Source organism: Pholis gunnellus (genome assembly GCF_910591455.1).
Source record: "Pholis gunnellus genome assembly, chromosome: 9".
Classification (NCBI taxonomy): domain Eukaryota; kingdom Metazoa; phylum Chordata; class Actinopteri; order Perciformes; family Pholidae; genus Pholis; species Pholis gunnellus.
In genome coordinates, this window is record NC_136535.1 from 13,395,901 (window position 1) to 13,418,770 (window position 22,870).

Here is a 22,870-nt window from a genome sequence, read left to right on the forward strand (position 1 = left end):
CTCAAGGCCAGGGAAGCATTTGCTTCCCTACAAAGCATATTCACTCACCACTTTACAGTCGGCCCATGGCATTGCAGTACTTTTCAATTTCTCTTGAAATGCTGACATAAGTGAGTTTGGCATTGTTAATGTTTGAGAATCTGTCAGTTGTCCTCACAGACACACTCAATGTCAGTGCTATTTGTTTGAAAACCCCTTGTTGTAAAACCACAACTTTTATGACAGACAAAGAATCAAGATGGACTTTTAGCATGATTCCTTTGCATATGCGCACAACTGCACCATTTGTTTAGCTAAAATCTCTTTCTGTCATTGTTTTGTATTATATCAGTCTTTATCACTTCTTTTGTTTTAACAAACAAACTAAAAGTTAAGAATGACATGAGTCACTGAGACCCTAGACAACACTAAATTGACTTTCTTTAAGGTTAAAACATAAACGTAGATGTGTGTGTGTGTGTGTGTGTGTGTGTGTGTGTGTGTGTGTGTGTGTGTGTGTGTGTGTGTGTGTGTGTGGCTCTCTTCCCACCTGCATGGTTCTCCTCTTGGTAAGAGTGATCACAAAGTTCTTCCACTCCCAATGCTGCTCCACCACGTGGGCAAAGATGACATGCCCGTTGCCACAGGCCCCGGCCAGCTGGGTGCCGTCTGCAGACCAGGCCAAGCTGAACACACTGCCTGTGTTGGGCTTCTCCAATGCATAGGACCACTGGAGGGAAGGGGCAAGGGGAGAAAGCAAACAAGATGGGGGAGAGAGAGAGAGAGAACAATATGGTTAATGGCTACGGACAGTTATCTATGATCTTAAACAATTACCTGGGAGGCAGCGTTGGAACTAGAAACAATGACAAGTTTAGAGAAGACAAGCGAAGAGAGTCCGGAGTTGTGTATGAGTGAGTGCGTATGCACGTAATGTAAACTCTGCTAGAAAGACAGGGGCCCAGTCAGTCATTGAGCTGTGATGAACTGTGAGACACTGAAGTAGCGCTCGGCCCTGCCAAGTCCAGCACTCGCGCTCGTAAACATACACTCTGCTATACTCATCTATTACATACACGGGGGGCAGGGGTACAGGGAGGGAAGGGGGGGGGGGGGGGGGGGGTTATATACGAGCCCCCAAACTGAAGCCAAAAGCTGATTAACAAGACCTCTCCCTTCTTTTTATAAGAAAAGGACTAACAGACACAAAGTAATTGAAAGAGGAGTTTTTCTCCATGTCCGCTGTGCTGCTTCAGCCAAACCCTGCACCCTTGACAACTATAAGTGATGATATGCGTCCCTTTACAGTATCTTAGACAAGAAAACCTCTCTCTTCTTTCACCGTTTCCCTGAGGTATCCCTTTTCTCTTTGTAATCCCTTTATTTCACTCTCTGTTTCCAGTACTTTTTCCATCTTCCTCTACTACCTTTCCACACTCCTGTCCCTCAAGTCTTCTGTAAAGTATCACAACAACAACAAAAATGTGCTTTGATTTAACACAAATCAGTTGAGACCGTCTGGATTCACCAGCAGTTAAAGTTTTTTTTTACCAATTAGCAGAGTAAGATACACTAAAGAAGCTTCTACCTCCTCCCAAGATCATTTGTTGTGGTCCGCTGTGCACACCTGGAGTCTTTGTATTATAACCATTGCTGACTGTGTCACATAATACCACCAAAGCTGCTGGCTGATTTTAGTCATCTGTGATCTTCCACACAAATGCATGCATTCACACTGTAAACTGCTTACGAAGGGAGAAAAGTGCTAATGTTAGCGTAGCCCTGCCTGCTTTTCTGTGATGGAGAGACAAGTGTGGCGCAGCAGGCCAAGTGCTGCGGTAAAGTCTGGAGTAAAAGCCCCAGTGTGTTTGCTGCCTCACACACGTTCAGCTGCAGGATGTGAGGTGTGGTGTGAGGAAACAGTCGGCAGGCTACAGGTTACAGGCTCGCTACTTGGATCTCTCTCCCACTTCCCGGTCTGCCTCGTGCACACTGTCGAGCTGGTTTTGGTCAGCACCCTCCCAGTAGTTAATGTCACATAAGGACCCTCAATAGTTATGGGGAAATATAAGACCTGTACAGCCATGTGGACAAGAGACAGTTTGTTAAAGTTAAATGAATTGCTATTTAACTTGTTTTCCCGACCTGCAACACCACACACACATATATTCTTTTTCTATTTTCTAATGAGAGATTTCATCTATGCTTCAGCTAACATCTTGAGATGCCTCGCTGTGTTAAAGCACCCTGGGGGGAAAGGAGAGGGGAGGAAAGGAGGAGAGAGGGATAGATAGATGGAGGGTCAAAGATGCAGCTGAATGTATACACCAGACTGTAATGAAGCAGGACATATGATATCGGCCCGAGGAGCACTGCTGGATCCATGCTTAGCTAATGCTTTTAACACATTGAGCCATTTGACTCCTTTTAGAGCCAGCCGGCAAGCCAGCAAGTGAGAAAGTGTGTGTGTGTGGGGGGGGGGGGTGCCTTGTGTGTGTGCAGTTATTGTGCACATACATGTCTGTTGTTTGTGTGTGTGTGTGTGTGTGTGTGTGTGTGTGTGTGTGTGTGTGTGTGTGTGTGTGTGTGTGTGTGTGTGTGTGTGAGAGAGAGAGAGAGAGTGTAGATGAGATGAAGAAAATGTAATTGTAAGAATCTAAGAATATAAGATAACACCACATTAGGGTAATTAATGCTTGTGTAGACGGGGAAAAATAAAGAGTTCACTTTTCTTTTTTTTTCTGTCTCATGAGTGTCTAATGTCTGTTTAAAAGGGTGAAAATCCTCTAGCTTGATAGAATTGTCAGCTAGTGTCTGAATATGGGGCAAACACAGTTTCCCATAAATGTCCTGAGCTGGACGGACTGGGCCAGCAGAGGAGGAGAAACCCGGGACAAAAAAAACGTTTCCAGAGCAGCATTCTGATAACAAATTCTTTGCATCTCTTCGTCTTTGATCTACCTTTCTTTCATTAATTCCCTCTCTCATCACAAGTGAAGAATTTAGAGGTTCTGACAACTGGATACCTAACAAGAAACTGGTCAGGAGAAAAAGTGCATGAGGACGTTCTTCAATTAAAAAAAAAGACAATGAGAGAATAATCTGGTCGACGCAGGACAGGAACATCCTGTTCTCTGCAGGCTGAACTTCTGTTTTTTTATTTTTGGTGCATAATATGTGACAGTGTTTAAGCAGATGCATGTCACCATTCTGGAAAATGCTATTTACTTCTGTGTCACACAACAAAGCGAGACTAGTGTAAAAAAAAAGTGTTGCTGGTAAGAAGGAGGTGGTGGGGTGAGGATAGGAGAAATGGGGGAAACAGGTAAAGGGAGAAGCAGCAGGTGGAGGTGAATCAGTCAGTGGCAGTAGATTTGGCAACTGGTTTTCTTGCAGCCAATAGGGGCAGAACTCTGCTGGATACTGAGAACACTATTGGACAAGACTGGGAAGAGATGTACGATTAGTGCAGAGAGATAGATAGATACGTAGATAGATGGATGGATATTATACAGCGAGATGAAAGAGCAAGCAGAAATGCAGAAAGAGTCTGGAAAGGCCAAAATGATGATTGAGGAGGGGCTGTGGAAGGTGGGTCTGGGTCTTCATCTAGCTGGAGTCCACTCTCTGGTCATTGAACCCTGTCTGTTCATAATGGGCAGCTTTGTGGCCAGAGAGAAGGTGGCAGACATGACGTGTAGTTCTCAGCTGAGCTCTGTGGGAGAGGGGGGGGGGGGGGGGGGGGGAAGACCTCTCAAACGTACAATGAGCTTATACAGGAAGACTATGTATGTACATATAGCGGCAATGAATGCATGCACGTCTAGGTACACGCTACAAATCAGACAGAAACACACCCACCCACACATGTACTTGTGTCAAAGACATGGCAGGAGACCAAGGCTCGTAGTCTAACACTTGTGATGATCACTTTGAGCACCAGGCGCAACACCTACACATGCATCCTGTGTGTGTTGACATCTGTGTGTTAATGTGACTCATACGCACAGACGTTAGTTGCATGTAGGTGACAAACCGTGGAGCGCTGAACTGGTAAAATGACCCTGTTGGATGATGTAGTGCTGCGCAGAACATTTGATAACACTGCTCTACCATTTACCATCCTTCACCATATTCTGTTGGGGGTATTACTTTCCAGATCTCTTTTTGTTTCAGGGGCAGAAAGAAGTGATGATCCACAGACCCTGGCTTGCAGCATGCAACCTACGATAAAGGGACGTTTTTTCCCTAAAAGCAAATGTAATGGGCCTCCTAACCACCAGGGAGCAGTGGTGTTTTTTTCTTTTCTTTTTTTCTTTAGGGGTATTTGCTTTTTAAAGGAAAAGCTCAATTCTAGTTCAGTCCAGGCGGCAAGCTTTGATTCTGGTAAGTGAAGCCACTGCGGAAATGTCTTAAACTTCTATTCTCTCAGCTGAACAGCAGGAGAAGAATCCTCTGGTTGCAAAAAGAAGTCTGATTGTATAGAAGTCTAAAAAATGACACTTCTTCTCACTTGATTTATTACCTCAGTAAGCATTGTATGAGTTCATGGTCTCAATCGCCACTTTTCTTACATACAGCACGATGTTCATTTAGTAAATGATGGTCTCATTTAGAGTAAGCACGGTATGCTTTAGGGCGTGGCTACCTTGGGATTGACAGTTCGCTACCACTACCAGAGCCAAATACAGCGTCGCTACGTCGCATCTCCGCAGTCCAAATATGGTCACTTCTGTTCACTGGTTGCAAAAGGCCAAGATGACGACGGCCGTAATGTGGACGGTCGGTTTGATGCCAGAATGAAAAGTAATGTTGGTGAATGGTGATGACCTTCAGAGTCAATACCTCAATGACAAAAGATGAAGCTCTTATACCACTCTGGAGTAGACAAATGGAAAGAAGAAAAAAAAGAAGAGGAAAAAATGGGGCGGAAAAGAAATACAGGTAAGGATTTCGAAATGTAACCTTTTTCCTTTGCAAAAGCTGTTGACATGCTGTTAGTTGAAATGAAAAAGTTAGAAAGGCTAACTACCATACGCTACAATGCTACCTATTGTTAAAGTTCTATTACGCAGTGTTGGACCAAAACATTGACACATTAATGAATGTGTAATGACAACTCATTGTTTTGTGTTCCTACAGTTGGGTTAGACTGTACAGCTGTTTTTCAAGAGGTTTTTGCCCATCAATGTTGACAACTAGGGAAAATCTAAACCTAAGTGGTGTTCTTCCTTTGGAATAATGCTATAGGCTAGCTAGCCTTAAGTTAGCTAATTACCTTTGGCTTTTGTGTAATGTTGCGTTACTGTCCTGTATGTTAGTAACGTCAGCAAACTAGTAGAGCTGCAAATTAACATCATTTTAACATAGGCAACCATATTTACTGGCGCTTAGGGCCCCAACATGTTCAGAAAAGGCCCAGCTAGCATAGGTCCAAGCAGACAAAATGACATTCTGCAGACAACGGCACATTAGCAAACACACATATGCATGCACGTACCCAAAAACACAGTGAATCTACGAACACGCAGCCTCTTTAGAGCCTCTTTAAGGAGTTTGCTTGCCTTCTCCCTTCCTCCCTCGCTTCTGCTCACTCTCTCTCCATTTCTCGACATATGTTTACCATTAAGACTGGCAGGTGTTGTGGTCCTGCCCCTTCTCTCTATTATTGCCCTGCAGCCGCAGCCAACATAGGGAGGCCTGCAAAAAGGTTATATAAAAAAAAGAAAATGTAACTCAAAGGCAAGGACGTTCTTACTCTGAGAACCCCCAAATGATATAACTTAAACTTGTTTCCAAAGGTACCCTCTGCGTGCTCCTCTCTATATAGGAACAACCACCTCTACCCTGGAACTTTTTTCACTTGTTTCCTGCCTTTCTTTTCTTTCTTTTTTGATATCACCCTACAATTAAAAGTGTTACTCCACCCATCTATTTATTATGAGATTCCCAGTCCCTGTAGGCTTTAAAAGTGGCTGCTGAAGGTTTAAAGTTGTGTCCTCAACAGCAGGTGTGTTCAGCTTGAGTTTGGTCAGTTACAATGCATTCCAATAATGACTTTTCATAGCAGAAGGAAAGTATAAAAAAGTATCCAGTTTATATCTTGCATGGTGAACTTTTTCCTCGACGAAACTTCATTTGCTAACTAGAAATGGAAGCTGTGTATTTACATATATTTAATCTAATAATAGAAGTGTTTGGAACATATCGCAAATGTGACTGGATAACAAAGATTTACTGCCGAAGTGGATTGAAAAGTTTCTACGGACATTTGTATATACTTTCTCTACCGTGTAAGTTATTAGAGTCCATTGTAACTGAAAGGATACAGACCACAGACAGATATACTCCTTTTACATCCACCTTTAAAGCCTATGGAGTGTCATGTCATGTCATGTTTCATGAATACGATTTTTAATGGAGCAAAACTTTAACTCTATCAAACAGCCTTATTTTGCTTGGAATATGAAATACTGACTGAAACAACACACACAGAACAAGCAAAAGCCATCTTGAAATCAAAGCCCAGAAAAAATGAGAAGCACACAGAGTGAGAGGGGGGTAGGGAGAATACTAGAAACAAAAGTCAAAAAAATGAACAAAAGAATGAGAGTCCCCTACTCTCTTTCTGCACTACCTGAAACAGGGCTCTGGTCTTCATGGTCCGGGCTGAGGGGAGTGGGGGTGGGCGGGGTGGAGCTCGGGCCAGGGAAAGGGTTAATGACACATGTCTGGACTAATGGCTCCCAGTGGAGCTATCTGCTGATTCAGCCCCATTACTTCACAAGCATTAAATATGTCTGCTCTGACCGCTCTCTGCCCCCCCCCCCCCCCCCCCCCCCCCCCCAGCCCAGTCAACAAATGCTAATCAGAAGGGGGCATGAGGTTTCCAGACTTTCTATGCTTTTCTCAAAAGCATATAGGAAAAAAACTTGTTCCAGTCATTAGTGTTAGTGGGTCAAACTGTGTCTGTAAAACCTGCTGAAGAACTGGATTTTATGCAGCCGCAACACTGCTGGGCCTTGGTATAACAAGATGAACACAATGTATATGTAGCACATTTACAGTACAGTACTATGTACATAGCAGAAACTAATAGACATTGAACTGTTTTCCATGGTCATTTCACTAGTTTCAAAGAAAATGCATATTGGTGTTAGTTGTGATAGTGTCGACATAAAGTGTGGTCGCATCGCACCGGGAAGGGAGGGGACGCAGCTCTGGAGACGGATGGCTGGCTAGTTGCGTTAGCTAGGTAGCTTGTCCTTCTCCATTGTGGTAAGGAGTAGGGCAGAGGGACAATTGGGCTCATTTTCTATAACTTGTGTAGCATTAGACATGGTGGAGTAAGCTAGCTAACTAGCCAGCTAATTTCACCATGCTTTAAAAAGGAACAGTGTGCAACATTTAGGGGGATATATTCACAGAAATGGAATATATTATCGATAAATATGCTTTCTTTACTGTAAAATCACCTGAATATATGAATTATTGTTTTTTCGTTACCTTAGAATGAATCATTGAATATCTTCACGGAGAAGGAAGCAATGTAGCTAGCGTAACCCAGAATGGTCAAACCAACCTGCTTTGGCTTCCCAACTGTGGTCACAAAACACGGGGGGGAGGGGGGCATCACTGTTTGTTCCCCAGGGACAAAAAACTAAATATGGGCATTTATTTCTGCACAAACTCCAACTTCCACTGCACATTCACTTGAAATCCTCTTCTGTACTGCTGCCAATTTCTTTGTTCACACACATTCGCCACCACTCACTTCCCACTACACACACACACACACACACACATACACTGGCTGTGCTATTCTCCAAATTACCTACACTACCTTTACAACAATTGGCTCTAGAAAGGGCCATTCATGTTTTCCCGTGGGCCACCGTAGTTCTCTTAAACACTGGGCACACAAGAGATGTTTCAACCGGTTGCAATCCTTAACGTCAAACTGCGCTTTTAATGCTCCTCGTTACAGAAAATGTGCCAAACAAACTTGGCACTCATCTGGCGATAGCAATGTGCTTTCCTACTGTGACGAGAGTGTGTGTATGAAGCATTAAGTTGTACAATTTTACTCATTTACTCCGGCTCTTTATGCCTTCTAACATTAACACTCCGTTTTAGTCGTTACTGCAAAACCTCACCTCAGTGAGTTCGCGACTTGGCGTAAGTCGGTTTATTTATACGGAAGTTAGTCAGCTACAATTGTCGCAATGGCAACGGTACAAAAAATAAATGGCCACCATCCTGCTACATTGACTTGAATGGGAATGTCCATTCTACTACTATTCTTAGTAGAAATGATACTGCAGTAAATATTGACAGTGATCTGTAGCCCTATTAAATTCCACACCTCTCAATTGCACCAATGTTTTATCATGATTGTCGAGTATAAGTGATCACATAAAGTTACATGTTGTTACAGGATATTGGAATTTAGACAAATAGATAATAGTATACAGTCTATACTGTTATGTCTGCCATTTGAATCATCAGTGTAAAAACAAAATTGTGTCTTTCACCTTGAATGACATGGAAACATGAAAGTGGTCCAGTATTTGCTTGTGACCAACCGTGTGGTACGAATGGTCCCAGGTACGAATGAGTCCCAGATCCTTTGATTGCTACGGAGAAACTGTCCTCAACAAAACGGAACAAATTAATGACCCATCGTTACCAATATGTGACTGCTCCATCTGCCACTGTTAAGTCAGTGTTTTTTATCATAAAGTGCTCAAAATGGTACATGTTTATCTCATAATTATATAACAGATATTGCCACTAAAGACCCCCATATTGGTCAAGCTCATACTAGCGTGTGCACTTCGTACTTTGCAAATTGGTGAAAGAAGGGCGACGTTCTCCATTAGTTTATCACTGTGCTTGTGGGCTAGTGGAGCTAATGGGAGCAAACCTAGTCCAGGGTTAACAGTCTTACATAAATCAGAACAGATGGCAGACTCTCTGTAAGCCAGCTGGCTTCAGTTTGCCTGTGTGCAGGACAGGACCTGGCAGTGCAGGTACAGAGTGTAACTCCCTGCCTAATAAACACAACACATATGTCTGAGTGTAATGGACACTAGACATATACAGGCACGGATCCAGCCAATAAACAGGCAGGATGTGCATGCATGAAAATGCTGACACAAATCTACTCTTCAATCTACTCTCCCATTCCCAAACCAATTATGTACTATGGAAGTGTGTTGAAATGTGTGAAACTAAAAACAAAGCCATTTGTTTTGAGGAGAGGAGGAGGTGGTTTTGAATGAGTATTCATCAATCTCTCAGCAGATTAGGAGGCCTTGTAAATGTCAGCTTGCAGTGACCCCTCCATGGGGGATGGGGTTGACTATTAGGATAAGGACAAACTGGGCCGATGTCCAGAACTGGTCAGACTTGTGTGTGTGGGAACTGCTCTGGATAAGAATCGGCTTCTAAAACAGACTATGCAATCCAAATCATAACACCTTTTCGAGAGACGTTGACTGTGAACCCAACTACCCATAAATTATTGTGTATCTTTGATTGTGGAGTTACAATTTTACTCAATTGCCAACCATGTACTGCAGTAAAGGGCTGCATCAAACGACAATGCTAGCAAGGCAATATTCTCAGTCATTTTTTGTAACATGTGAGCACACATGCATAAAAACATTTTCACGGCAGATTGCTACGGTCATTTATCGAGATGGTCTTTGTGAGGAAAATGAGGCGCATCTAATGCGCTGTGGTTTATGATGAAGCTTAACACCCTGTATCACTAAATACTATCTAACCGAATGAAGACTCAGGCCATAAAAGAGCTGCTTTCAAATGTTCCATGACCACACATACGCTAAGAGTTCATGATCACACTGAGATTAACACACACACCCACAGCGACACACAGTGACTGATTTACTACCTAGACAAAAGCAGAGCCTCGGGTCTAAATGCAACTATACATAAGAAAAGTATTGGGACGGAAGATGTAACTTTGACCTCAGCCTTTAACCTCGGCTGCCCTACCTCAGGCAAGTTTATAAAGAAATTAACAAAAAGCAACTGAAAATTCAACTAATCCCTGTATTGTTTTTAGTTAGTTAGTCAAATGTTTTTAGGACCACTGTTGAGACACTTCAATAACCAATCAACAATAACCTCCTGCAAGATACAGTACACCTCCGTGTACTATGCAGGCCTTTTTACCCCAAAAATGTTTGCAAATGAACTGTGTGCTTATGTGCAGGTGTGTACGTAGAAATAATGTATATTGTACAGTGTAAGAATCTGTAATATTTCTTATTATAGTTACGACCTGTAAGAGATCACACTGTAAATGTGTTTTCTCTGCCTGCTGCATACAAACCATTTTCATTCCCCGACTCTGCAATAACATACAACAACCATAGCTTTCTTATAAGCCTGTTTCTAAATATAGGCCAGCGAGTTGAGCTCTGCAAATCTCTGTATCGGAATACAAACTTGACTATTCTTAAGAGATACAGAGGCTGGGCCTGGGACGAGTATAGAGTGGCACAGGTTGGAGCTCTGGCAGTGCAAGGAGAAACGGAGAGAGAGAGTGAGAGAGAGCGAGAGAGAGAGAGAGAGAGAGAGAGAGAGAGAGAGAGAGAGAGAGAGAGAGAGAGAGAGAGGGGTAGGTGAGTGGGGGTGGGGCAAGACAAACTAGGAGATAGTGAGCGAGAGGGAAAGAGAGAGAGAGAGAGAGGGGTAGGTGAGTGGGGGTGGGGCAAGACAAACTAGGAGATAGTGAGCGAGAGGGAAAGAGAGAGAGAGAGAGAGTAATGATCTACACATGGTTTCATGCTGGAGCCTCAACATAGTAACCATAGACACATGCTGGGGTCTCCTGGGACTCATCAGCAGGACACAGCTGTGAGCTGGACAGCAGAATTCTATTAGCACCAACTACGCACACATGCAAACACACATACACATAGAGGTAATTTGGGTATTTGTATGTGTTTTGACAGGCTACAAACAGCACAGCACATACAGTCTTTTACCCTCCGATAGACCTACCATGGCAGGTCTATAGTATACTGGATCCCTTCGTTCATCCAATGGCCTACAAACAGGTTGGAGGGTTTAAAAGAAAATGTAGCCAATGAGCCGAGACAACCTTCTATGGGATCCCTACAGACACAAAGAGTTATTTTGTAAAACGCCTCTAAACTGTTCTCAATGGGTTATGTTTCCCGTTTACAATTGTTTGGATCTGTACACTTTGGCTAGTCATCTTTACTGTGAAATCTCATAGACCCATGAATGCTGGTTTCATAGAACTTAAAAAACACAGGTATCCACACACACACACACACACACACACACACACACACACACACACACACACACACACACACACACACAGCTAAGGCTACATCCACACTACAACGTTTCCATTTAAAAACGCATGTGATTTGCTACATTTATGCCTGGCATCCACACTACCCCGGAGGGTTTTGGAAACGCTACGGAAGCTGTATCAGTTTGAAAACTCGGGGGGTTACCTCGTAGTGTGTCTCATCAGTCCCGACGTGCCCTTCCCTGATGATTTTTCGTGCCACCGGAAGAAAACAAACAGCCTTGATTACCGATCTACTACCAGTGGTTAATTCAACACTGATATCAGATTACAGGCTATGCTGATCTTGTTTTCTATACGAGCAGCTGTTGTGCAGTTAAATTCTGCATTTTAAAATTCTACTACTGCTGACATGTGGAGGAAGCAAGCTCATTTTTGGGGGGGATTAGCAAGCGGCGTGTCCAGCGGTGTGATCAGCCCTACAGAGCGGACGTTTGAAGTCTTGTGCTTTGTGGCTTTGAGGAAGGCGATGGACACAAAATGGAGAACTTTCCTTTTCTTATCAATGCTTATTTTGTTTTGCACAACTATTGTGAAGTCCACACAGAAACTGTAAACGAACAAAAGCATAAATGATTTCTAGTGCGACAGGGACTTCAGCCACCCGGCAGAGCTACGAGTGTGACAGAAAACATAAAAAGTGAGAGACGTGTGTTGAACACGTTTATTGACCCATAATTAAGTAAAACTTTTATTTGTAAGTCTTCATTTTAGATTTGATGTGTGTGTGAGAGAGAAAGATAGAGCAAGACCTGCAGCATTGTAACTTTTCTTTTTCCACAAAATGTGCCTGTTTGAATATATAGAGAAAGATCTTAAGTATCAAGCCATGCACATATGTGATGACAAGCCCATTACTTCTCCGTGGAGGCAAACATGTATAACAAATTATATGAAATGAGGTAGCCAGTCAATAAATTAGTCAATGTCAAAGCGTAACACCATTCTGATCCATGTTGAAGCCAGCAGAGGGGGAGAGGAACCCTAGGGTGCAGCCAAAATGAAACCCTTTCAAATCATCCTTTTCTGGACCTTGGCCCATTGCCTCAAGCCCAGCCCTACTCCTCAATAACAGCCCTTAATGAACTCCGGGTTGGCCGTAAAGCTTGAAGTGATACCCCAGTTACACACACATGCTCTGCTTGCGCTTGCTTGTGTGCGCACCACCGAAGCCCTGTATTTGCATCCTCGCTCCTTATATTATTGTATCCCTCTTTCCTCTCTTTCTGCCTCTTTCTCTCTGTGAGTGTGACATGTTTGTCTAGCGAGTGGAGGTAGTGATTTAGTGCTGCTAAGAATGATGACTCTGCCAGAGGGGCTGGCAGGGCACTGTCTCACTGTCATACGCTCACTCTAGCCGTGGGGAGGGGTGGAGAAGTGAAGAAGAAAAAAAAGGGAGAGGGACAAGAACGGAGTGAGAGAGAGAGAGAGAGAGAGAGAGAGAGAGAGAGAGGCTTGAAGGAAAGAGAAACCGCCGTCTTTTATGGAGACCAATCCTCCAAGCCTCACTGCCTAGGCCAACTTTACAGGATATATTGGACAGTTCCACACTACCCCGCCCCCACCCCTCCAACTGCTCTCTTTTCTCAGCTCCTTTTCATGCTCCCCTCCTTTTTGGTTTCCAACAAGGCAAGCCTTTAGCCGAACTCTAGAGAGGTGTAAAAGTATTACCATGTCAACAAGTGCCTTTTACCGGCTCTCACACACACACACACACACACACACACACAGCTTGCACAAAAAAATTGAGGTCAATCATCTGCAAGAAGGACCTTAGTATACACTGTTCCACAGAGAGTGCCAGAATAAGTCTAGCAAAACAGAAAAACCAAAAGCCTGTTCGGCACAAAGGACGTGAAAAACAAAGGAGAAACCATTATCCTCACATTCTTCAAGGGAAACTAATGAGTTCCTCGGGATGATAGATGAAGTATTCATGTGAGCACGGCATCTTACAGTCATATGCTGTTCACACTCTAAACTAGGCTTCAACAGGCCTGGAAACCTCGTCAAAATGTGTGAAAATAAATCAGTAAAACGATTCCTGTGAAAACAAGAGAGAAAACAGTGGAGGGAGAGAGTTCTGAAGGGTGACATAGACCCCGATTGCCCTTTTCAGAACTTGTGGTCTCTTTCTACCCGTTTCACAGTGTATGGAGCGACAGAGCGAAAGGAAGAGTGCCGAGAGCAAGAAATACTAGCATGCAAAAGTACAGATCTGTGAGGGGAGGGAGGGAGGAGTGAAGCAAGTGGAGAGGAAGAGGGAGAGAGAGGGAGGGAGAGGAGTAGCCCTGCCCAGTTGCCTGGGGAGAAAACTGCTCTGCTGCTGACTCAGGACTCTCTTTGTTTGACAATGCTCCCTCGCTCTTGCTCTCTCCCTCTCTCTCTGACACACTCTCACTTACTCGTCTTTTTTCAAACACCCAGTCACCATCTTTTCTCCTGTGCTCCGTCTTTGTCAGACTCATGCCGATAATTTCACTTCGACTTACTTATCGTCCTCTCTCCTGTGTTTCCACCCGCCCATCCTCTATGTGATCATGTCATCTCGTACTACCTCTTTTGCAGCAACATTTTTCTTCCTCTGAACCACACCATACAAAACGTCTCCTTCTTATGTGATGAAAACAGATAAAGGCTTTCAGTCCAACAAACCTACAATGGTTTTACCAACAGTGGTTCACGATCAGGACCAGAGCTCTGGGACGTTTTATTCTCTTCCAGCAGCAGCAATTTCCAGATGTTGGCCGGCCAGTGGTTGGCAGCAAACTACCAGCACGGGCTCAGGTATATGCTCCCAAATGATAGTGTGGGGGCGGGGGGGGGGGGGACTCATTGACAAGACAACAGAGACGTCTGAAGCCTGGCAGTTAGGGCAAAGGTGGCTCGTCATAGAGGACAAGACACTACAGTTAAGAAAGGAATAAAAAAAAAGACCAGAAAGAAGACTGACAGACTAACGGATAGTGAAGTGATAGACTTTCTTTGAGAAAATAATGGTTGGCAGCTATAAGGATGGCAGACAAAGATCCTATAGTGAATGAGGCTGCACGTTAAAGAGGGAGGGGGGGGGGGGGGCAGAGAAGAGCAATGGTGATTCCAGCTGGACATGGTCCCATTCCCAGAGTGGCAATGCTGAGCAAGGCTCACAAAGACCCTGAGGGGACCCCCTGGACTCGCCCAGAGAAAAAAAAAGGAGGTAAAGAGGGCCTTGGGGAAGGCAGGAGGGAAAGGGAGCCAAGAGGGGGAGCACTGATAAGCACGAGGTAGTCCAACACACACTGAGACAGGGAGGAGGCAGGAAAGATAGAGAGGGATTATACTTTACACTTTAAGGAAAGCATGCTCGTATCTCATAGACAAAGAGGAAGGAAAATAGATGCAGCTCAATATCCCACTGACGTTCATACAGAGTAGCTGTTGGACCGATGACCTGCCACAAATTGGATAGACAGATAAGTGAAGAAGCATTTTTTTTTGACAGCAGAGCTGGCAGAAAATCACAGCGCGAGATAATAAATCATTGATTGTCACGATTGAGGGCCATTTGACAGTTGTATGAAATACCAGGCAGTATCCACAAGTAGATACCAGTGGTTTCACACTTTTTTAAACCCTACTCTTGAGAACAACACTGCCATTATGAGCTATAACTTTGATACATGATTTAGGACTAATCGCCTCCCCAAAACCGTGCGAGGGTGACAGCTGTTATTACATTGTGGAAGGAAAACTGCAAGCATGTGCACCCCTTAGAAGGAGACACTTTTAGTTGTTACACATGTCAAGAGTGTCGGTAAGAACTGGGCTCAGCCTGAGGCTAACATTAAAACCATCTGATGATCCGAACTATTTTGCCTGTGGTTAAGTCTAACCTACAAATGGGGGAGTAGAAGAAATACGGGGCGGAGGGAAGAGTGGAGTAGAAGATGCACACTGGCTTATCGGCAGGAGTGTGACAGGAACCTGGACCGTACCAGGACTGAGCTCAGTCATGTTTCAGTAAGACCTCATTTAAAGTGGTTAAGTTAAATGAGGCCTGGGTCTACGGCCATGTTCAGAGTGATATTAGCTGCATATAATCTGCAGAGCATAATACATATTACATAAATAACATGATTTATAACCTAGCCCATGAACAAACCAAAGCAGCTATTACATTTATGTATGTGAGCATGGGTGTACAGTGGAGTAAAAAAAAAAAGAAAAAGCACAGTGAAGAGAAGGGGGGGGGGGCGGAGTGAAAGAAGCGAGAGGGTGCTCGCCTGGCACAATGAGTCCTACTTGTTAGCCAGTGACAGTGTCAGGGATCGTGACAGGGTCCAGACGCTAGACACCAGCTGCAGCGCCTCGTAAATAGACTGCTGTCTCGCAGGCACATTTGCACGGCAATGGTTGCACACACACACACACACACACACACACACACACACACACACACACACACACACACACACACACACACACACACACACACACACACACACACACACACACACACAGGCATGTGGGCACATGCATATACTATGGCAGGCACACAGACAGACACTGACTTATTGTCTCTCCCAAATCTTGTAAAAGGGACAGTGAACCTCTTTGTGTCCGGTTAAAGCCTCTGTGAAGAGAAAATGTAGTCCACACACAAGAACTACAAACTCAATCCAATTAAATATGTATTGATAATTCAACAATGTACTCAACAATAACTAAATGTTGATGCTCTATGGGGAAACAAAACAGAACACACTTTGTGTTTAGCCCATGTGTGGCTTGCTGGAACAACAAGATTAATTCCTTTCCCAGTACTTCTGCCTCGATGTAAACTTGTGTGTGTGTGTGTGTGTGTGTGTGTGTGTGTGTGTGTGTGTGTGTGCGTGCGTACGTGCTACCCCTCCCTCCACGGTGATAATGAGGGGGGTAACAAACTACATCTGTCCTGTGGTGCGTGCAGGGAGAAAATGTGGAGGAGAAAAAGGAAAAAGAGTGGGAGAGAGTTGAGAGTTTAGGGCGAGTGGAGAACAGAGCTGGACGGGAGGTGAAAGGGTTAAATGTGCAGGACTGATCCTGCTGAGCCAGCAGCAATACGTTAAAGTGCAAGGTTTCATTGTAGCAGATACAGAATGAAACTCCTTCCCATTAGTCACGCTAGTAACTGAAAAGGCTCTTCGCACTGCTTAACCCTTACTGCACCAACACAGGTAGAGACCCTGTTATTGGGTAAAGGCAGCTGTGTGTGTGTGTGTGTGTACACTCACGTGCACAATGAGATTACAGTAATTACAGTACAGCAACCAAGTGTGCATACATATGCAAATGAAACTTTCTCGAACTTGATATGTGAAAGGAGTGCATGTCTGAATTCAAACAGAATTCAGATGGAGTGACCTTTGAAGGAGGGGTTTTTGCCCCCCCCCCCCTCTTAGGCAAGCCTCCCACGCCATGCTACAGTACACACTGTCTCTGAGGGGCTTAGGGAGGAGAAGGCAAGCCCTTCCTCCACTTATAGAAGGGCAGAACCATAATCATCATAACTATCATCATCATCACACTGTCCTAACCGAGACACACCACAGCGAAGCAAGTCCGGCACTGATGAAAGAATGGAAGACACCAACCACGTAAACAAACCCATGACGGGAGGATGTAAGGTGGAGCGGATCACCACGAGAAATAAAAAGGAGCAAGTTGTGCTCAGTCCTGTCTGTTATACTTTCAATATGCACAATCATTCTATTTTTGTTCACACAGAGAAAACGGATACGAGCTGGCTTCGTTGATTCCCTCAGCTCACGGCTTTAGTCTGGCAATTTTCCCAAAAAACTACCGAAATCAGGTTGGTCCAGAAAGCCAAACGTGATAGTTAAGGATAACGTCTCCCTTCGGATGTTCATACTCTTCAAATTATATTAATGTAAACGCTCCAAAACACACACCGTACCCCTCTGGAGAAGACATATGTGTTGACTCAGTCCTCTCTGCAGCCCATTTGTTTTAGTGCTCCAGAAAAAAATTGGATCCTAATTAAATCAAAATGGGCCATGAAATGCCTGGTGATCAGCTCACAAAAACCCAGCCTCGGCTGTTTGTTTTCATTACAACAAGTCTGAAACGGCGAGACACTGACATCTCCACGTAAACTCAAAGAAGCCCTAAACGTCCTGTGAGGGCAGAGCAGGGAACTATTCATGTTGCTCCGAGCCAAACGTTCAGCAATAATAAAACAACAATTACCATTCATCATCCTCTCATTTCCTCTCTCATTGCAACTCCAGTTAACATCAGCACTAGGTAACAAGAGCATGCAGCAGTCAGCCTAATGTGGTTTACAGAGACGAACAATGTACAGAAAGCGTAAGGCCGATAACGATGAGCTACACAATATGAAACCATGCACTGGAAAAGCTAACAGTGTACCACGGATACTGTATGTTTCAGGGAAAAGGGACTGGACTGACTACAAAGCATAAATGATATATTTGTAAATGACAATAAAAAATTAAATACACAAGACAGGCTTTAACAGTATTAAACTAGGACCACTAAGTGCATTGTTATTGCAAGAGCACAAGAGTGCTGCAGGAATAACTCCCAAAACCCAGAGATGAGTTAGCAGTTTGCACTTCCAGTTCGCTCATTAACAAGTCAAAAGGTTTTTGGTTGAGATGCATGAAATAATGTCTGAGGTGAACGGAAGCTTAAGATATTTTAACGATTTGTTCTACGATTTAAAATACATCAGTTGACACCCCTCTCATGAATTTTGAAGCTTTTATGGGTCCTAAAAAAAAGGCTGCTGCTAACAAGTGGCTAACTGAGACTACCAAAGGTCATCATGCCGACCTGTCAGCCTTCACAGCCTCGTTGTGCGTTCTCGCGCTCATGCGGCACAAGTATAGTTTGTTTATAGCCCAACGTTTGCTTTTTACCTCTGCTGATTGCATTTACATTTCAAAAAGCATAACAGTTGAGTTAATATGTGAAGATTATTATTATTATTATTTTATGCAATATTCTAAAATCCAATGGCGATGTCCCATAGGCTTTTTGCTGAGGGAACCAGTGTGTATATATCAATATAGGCTTTTTCTTACTCCAGTCTTGTCACAGAGCCGCAAGGTGTTGAAGGAGCCCACGGCAAACACCTCTCCATCTGGAGCCCAGGACAAAGAGGTGACCGGGTAGTCATGAGACGATGAGGAGTAAAGCAGGCGACCAAAGCTGTCCCATACCTGTTGAGGGAGGACATGCTTTGAATTATAGAAAAACAATCACACCCACAAGACATCTAAAAATATACTCAAACACAGCTCACCTTATATTTACAATCTTCTCCACCTGACAGTATGAAGTCATTAACAGAGTTCCAGTCCACCTTTAGAACAATCCCATCATGAGCCTTCCACTAGAGAGACGGGGAGAGAGAGAGAGAGAGTGAGACAGAAAGAGAGAGAGAGACAGAGAGAGAGAGAGAGACAGAGAGAGAGAGAGAGAAAGGGACAGAGAAAGAAAGAGAAAGGGAGAGACAGACAGAGGGACAGAGAGAGAGAGACAGACAGAGAGAGAGAGAGAGAGAAAATTATACATCCACACAACACAATGATAGATAACGTTGAGAAGGCAAATATTCAATGTTCCACTGTTTATCTAAGGTCCCAGGTGGTATTCAGTTTTAAGAAGAATAATAAACAAATGTATACATGAACAAGAATACTCACTGGTGTGCAAGGTCCCTTAATGCAGTTATCACTCTAAGACAAATAGATCTATTACATTTGCATTCCTTTTATTCAGCCTTTATTTAGCAATGCAAATCTATGAACCTCATGTTTATTATAAAAAACATGAAAAGAAGGCAAAGGGCCCAGTGATGTCAGATCATTGGGCAGATCAAACTATAAGCAAAGTACACACACAAGATAAAAAGTATCAAGCAAAGTTATCGAAAACAGAAAAGAAACGCCCCTTTAGAGGCTATAAATGTAACTACAGAGCCCACAAACTGTGACAGGGTATGATTTATTGGGATGTTTACTATTTTTATTTAGAAAATAATCTGACTGTGTGCCCCATGTGACTCATCTTATAACAGTTTATGGTTGATTTTATTTCTATTACCATAACATTCGAGTCAAAGGTAGTTACAAGGTAATGATTCAGAACTATGAAAAAATTGAATCCTAATTGTCCATTGACTTAAGTCACAGAAGTTTACCTCTTAAAAGAACACAGTAAGTTAGTGTACCTGTATGACTTTGGCGCTGGGCTGCAAAGGCTTGATGACTAGTTGTCTTCCTGATGTGTAGAGGATCCTGTCTGAATCCGGACCCCAGGCCACAGAGTACACCGGAGACCCTGGGAGATGCAGAAACAGAGGTAAACAGAAAATGAGATCTTGCACTAATCTAAAGCCAAAAGCAATGGGCATCCACACATAAGGACTTTGATTCTTACTATGATATTAATTAATAAATATTAAAAGTGTTTGTGTACGAATCCCCCTCTCCTTTGACAAATCATATATGAACACCAGCTCTGTGATACAGCAGTGTTAACTCCTCTTCTCAGAAGGTGTAACATTCCCTCGTAGATCTCGCCTCACTCGGGCCTATGGAACGACACTTCGCTTGCGAACACAGCAGCTGAGAAAACCTAACATAACCTCTACACCATGAGCACAAGTGTGTGCTTACGTACACGTGTGTGAGGGGAATATGTGTGTCGGATTGTGGCTGTGCGCGCTGTGAAGGGGAGAGGACCTGCCATTTAACCCTAACTCCAGGTGCATGTGGTTTCTCACAAATGCCGACTGGTCACATGATCTAAACCTGACAAAGGCGATGAGAGGGGCTGAGGCAAGTTCCTGTCTCCTCCCTCTCGCTCGCTCGCTCACTTCCAACCTCTTCAGCTCTCTCTCTCTCTTAAAATTGGTCATGGTACCCAAGATGAACAGCCTGCTCCTGTAGCGTGTGTGTGTGTGTGTGTGTGTTTGGAGCTGTAGGCTCTCAAGAGAAGCAACACCTGCAGTGATCCGAGTGCAATGTGGATGATGATGTGCATCTGTGGCAATGCTGCTATATCCAGGAGTTCTACAGATCTGTAAGGTCTTTTTGAGCCTGTTCAGGAAAAATGTTCCTAACTACTGGGGCTGAATTGCTGTTCCCCTGCCAGGCTTTCCATAGCAGCCGTCATTCAGCAGGAGTGTGCCATCCATTTCCCCAGAAGCCAACTTCCACCCACACCCCCCATCTTTCTTTCTGTCCCACAACTGAGAAGAAACATTCAATAAGTCAAGCAGCATGATGACTCAATTAATAAGTAAGCCATCTGTAATGTGAATCCTGGATAGAAAATGTATCATTAGGAGTCTTTTTATATTGCTTTTATTGAAACTCTACTCCTGTACAAAGCTTTGAAACTTTATGGTGCTTTTTATAAAAAATAAAAAATAAATTGTATACATTACATTACGTGCCAGAAGGTCCAAAAGCAATCAGTATTGTGTATGTGTGAGCGATAGAAAGAAAGAGAGACATAGAGAGTGTAATTGGTGTCGGTATGTTATGTTGTGTTTACTAAATGCCGACAGCTGGTTGATCAGAGACTGGCTTTACATTGCTTCTGCTGCTGGCTGCCAGCTGTTACAGATGCAACCTGCTTTAATACATGAGTGTGTCTTTCTGGGGGGTTTTTTCTGGTGTGGCACTTTCGGCCTCATGAAAAATCTGTTACTTATTATTCAATTTCTCTTTCAAACTCTTAAACCAGAGTTGGTGATTGTTGGAACAGTGAAAAGAAAATGACTGTTTCTGTCGATGGAGTTTTATTTTGTTTCTGTCAAGTTTGAATGAAGCGTTTTTTACAATGATCAGCAAGGTGAAATGATAAAAAAAGGAGTCTGGTAGAGGAGAACATATAACAGCTGTTTCTTTTCAAAAAGTGAATTCAGTGTTTATTTCAACTAAGCACATTGTGCAAATACATTAATACGCTATGGCTATTGTCCAAATCCCTGTTGATTCTATTCATCATATGTTCAGGCGCCACAAAACATTGCACCAGAAAAGGGGCGAAAATTCACACGTCCACCCGGGTGTCTATTTCGGGTATCTATTTCGATTACTGCAGAGTAGTTAGTCCCGGGAATGAATGCAGAACTGTAAACTTTTCCACTTAAGGCCAATGCCAGATGGTAGGGGTTTTATGTACAGTGGGAGAGGGGCTTTACATTGGCATTCAAATGATTTGAATCAAGATTTATCTATCCTCTCTCATATTTCTTTTTCCCTGACTATTACTAGTCAGTCTTTCAAGTTTTTCACACAAACGGGCGTCAGCAGCCATTATTGTGACAACACAGTGCACAGGGTGCGTCCATATTCACAAATGTGCTCTGCTTCGCTGATTCGTTTTGTGGGTGAGTGAAAAATAAAATGGTTGAGTGACCGTATATAATAATAAATAGCACTTTAGCCTTACCTTGGCTGGCTAGTGTTGAACGTAGCATCCCGCTTTTTGACCAGATTTTGATCTGCCCATCCTCTCCAGCTAAGTAATTAGATAAACAGATGAAATGGACATAAAGATGTTTTTAGTGAGTACTTTTTAAATGGCAATGAAAATATGTTCGTCCTTGACATTTTACCCGTAATAAGAGCCGTTCCATCATAGTTCCATCTTCCAGCCAAAACAGCTCCCTTGTGTGCCTCTACACTCTTCTCCACACGCCCTATCTTGGTGGTCAGGTGGAACTTCCCTGTAACGAGACAAAAAGAGGCTTACTGTATGGCAAGTCCACACTCTAGGCCTGATCCGGTTGTTTACAGTCTATAATTGAGGAACACTACTGTCTGCTGTAATTCTATGCTACCATGTGGGTTGTGTCTACAGAGACCAGGTCTGACTGATTCTGCTGACTGGAGCAAATGAGCAAAACATGTTTTTTGACATTCCAGTGAGGACAAAATATTAACTAAACTTCAAAAATAAAATAAAAGTAAATATCAATCCGCTGACACACAATTAGCAACAAAGCTACATTTTCTTCTCCAAGCTAAATTACAAACTTAAAGTGGATGAGTCAAACTAAAGAGTTTATGTTGGCTGAATTAGGGAAATTGTGTATTTCCTAGACACGAAGGGTGATCAGTCATAGACACGGTTATTGAGGATGCTGGCCTAACATATATATACTTTGTGGCAGTGTGTATTAAAAAATTCTGCACGTTCTATGTAATTTCTGGTGGCCTAAAACTGCAAATCAGCATGCTGCTGCTCTCTCCCATTTCTAAATTCGGACATCCCAACAAATGTGGATGTTACTGTCCAGCAGGTAGTGAACATAACAAGCAAGTACAGCTGCACTGAAGGACTCTTTCAAATGAACAAAACAACATCTTTTAAATTTAGATATAAAATGTATGTTCCATTTCTATTTGCATATGCACTCACATCAACAGTCCCTATCTGTGTAGCCGAACATTGTTTGTGCAATGCTTTTGTGTGCTGATTTGT

The 22,870-nt window shown here is 43.3% G+C and overlaps 1 protein-coding gene across 1 annotated transcript in view; it reads right to left on the minus strand.

Moving 5' to 3' along the window:
* ift80 (intraflagellar transport 80 homolog (Chlamydomonas)) overlaps positions 1–22,870 on the minus strand; it is a 33,611-nt gene that overhangs the window by 9,049 nt on the left and 1,692 nt on the right. Inside the window, exons 2-7 of the mRNA XM_079166540.1 lie at positions 22,002–22,112; positions 21,836–21,904; positions 19,602–19,711; positions 18,672–18,761; positions 18,451–18,588; positions 530–709 (exon numbers count right to left, since the gene is read on the minus strand). Coding sequence (XP_079022666.1) covers positions 530–709; positions 18,451–18,588; positions 18,672–18,761; positions 19,602–19,711; positions 21,836–21,863 — 546 coding nt within the window. The 5' untranslated portion in view covers positions 21,864–21,904; positions 22,002–22,112. The remainder of the gene's footprint in view (positions 1–529; positions 710–18,450; positions 18,589–18,671; positions 18,762–19,601; positions 19,712–21,835; positions 21,905–22,001; positions 22,113–22,870) is intronic.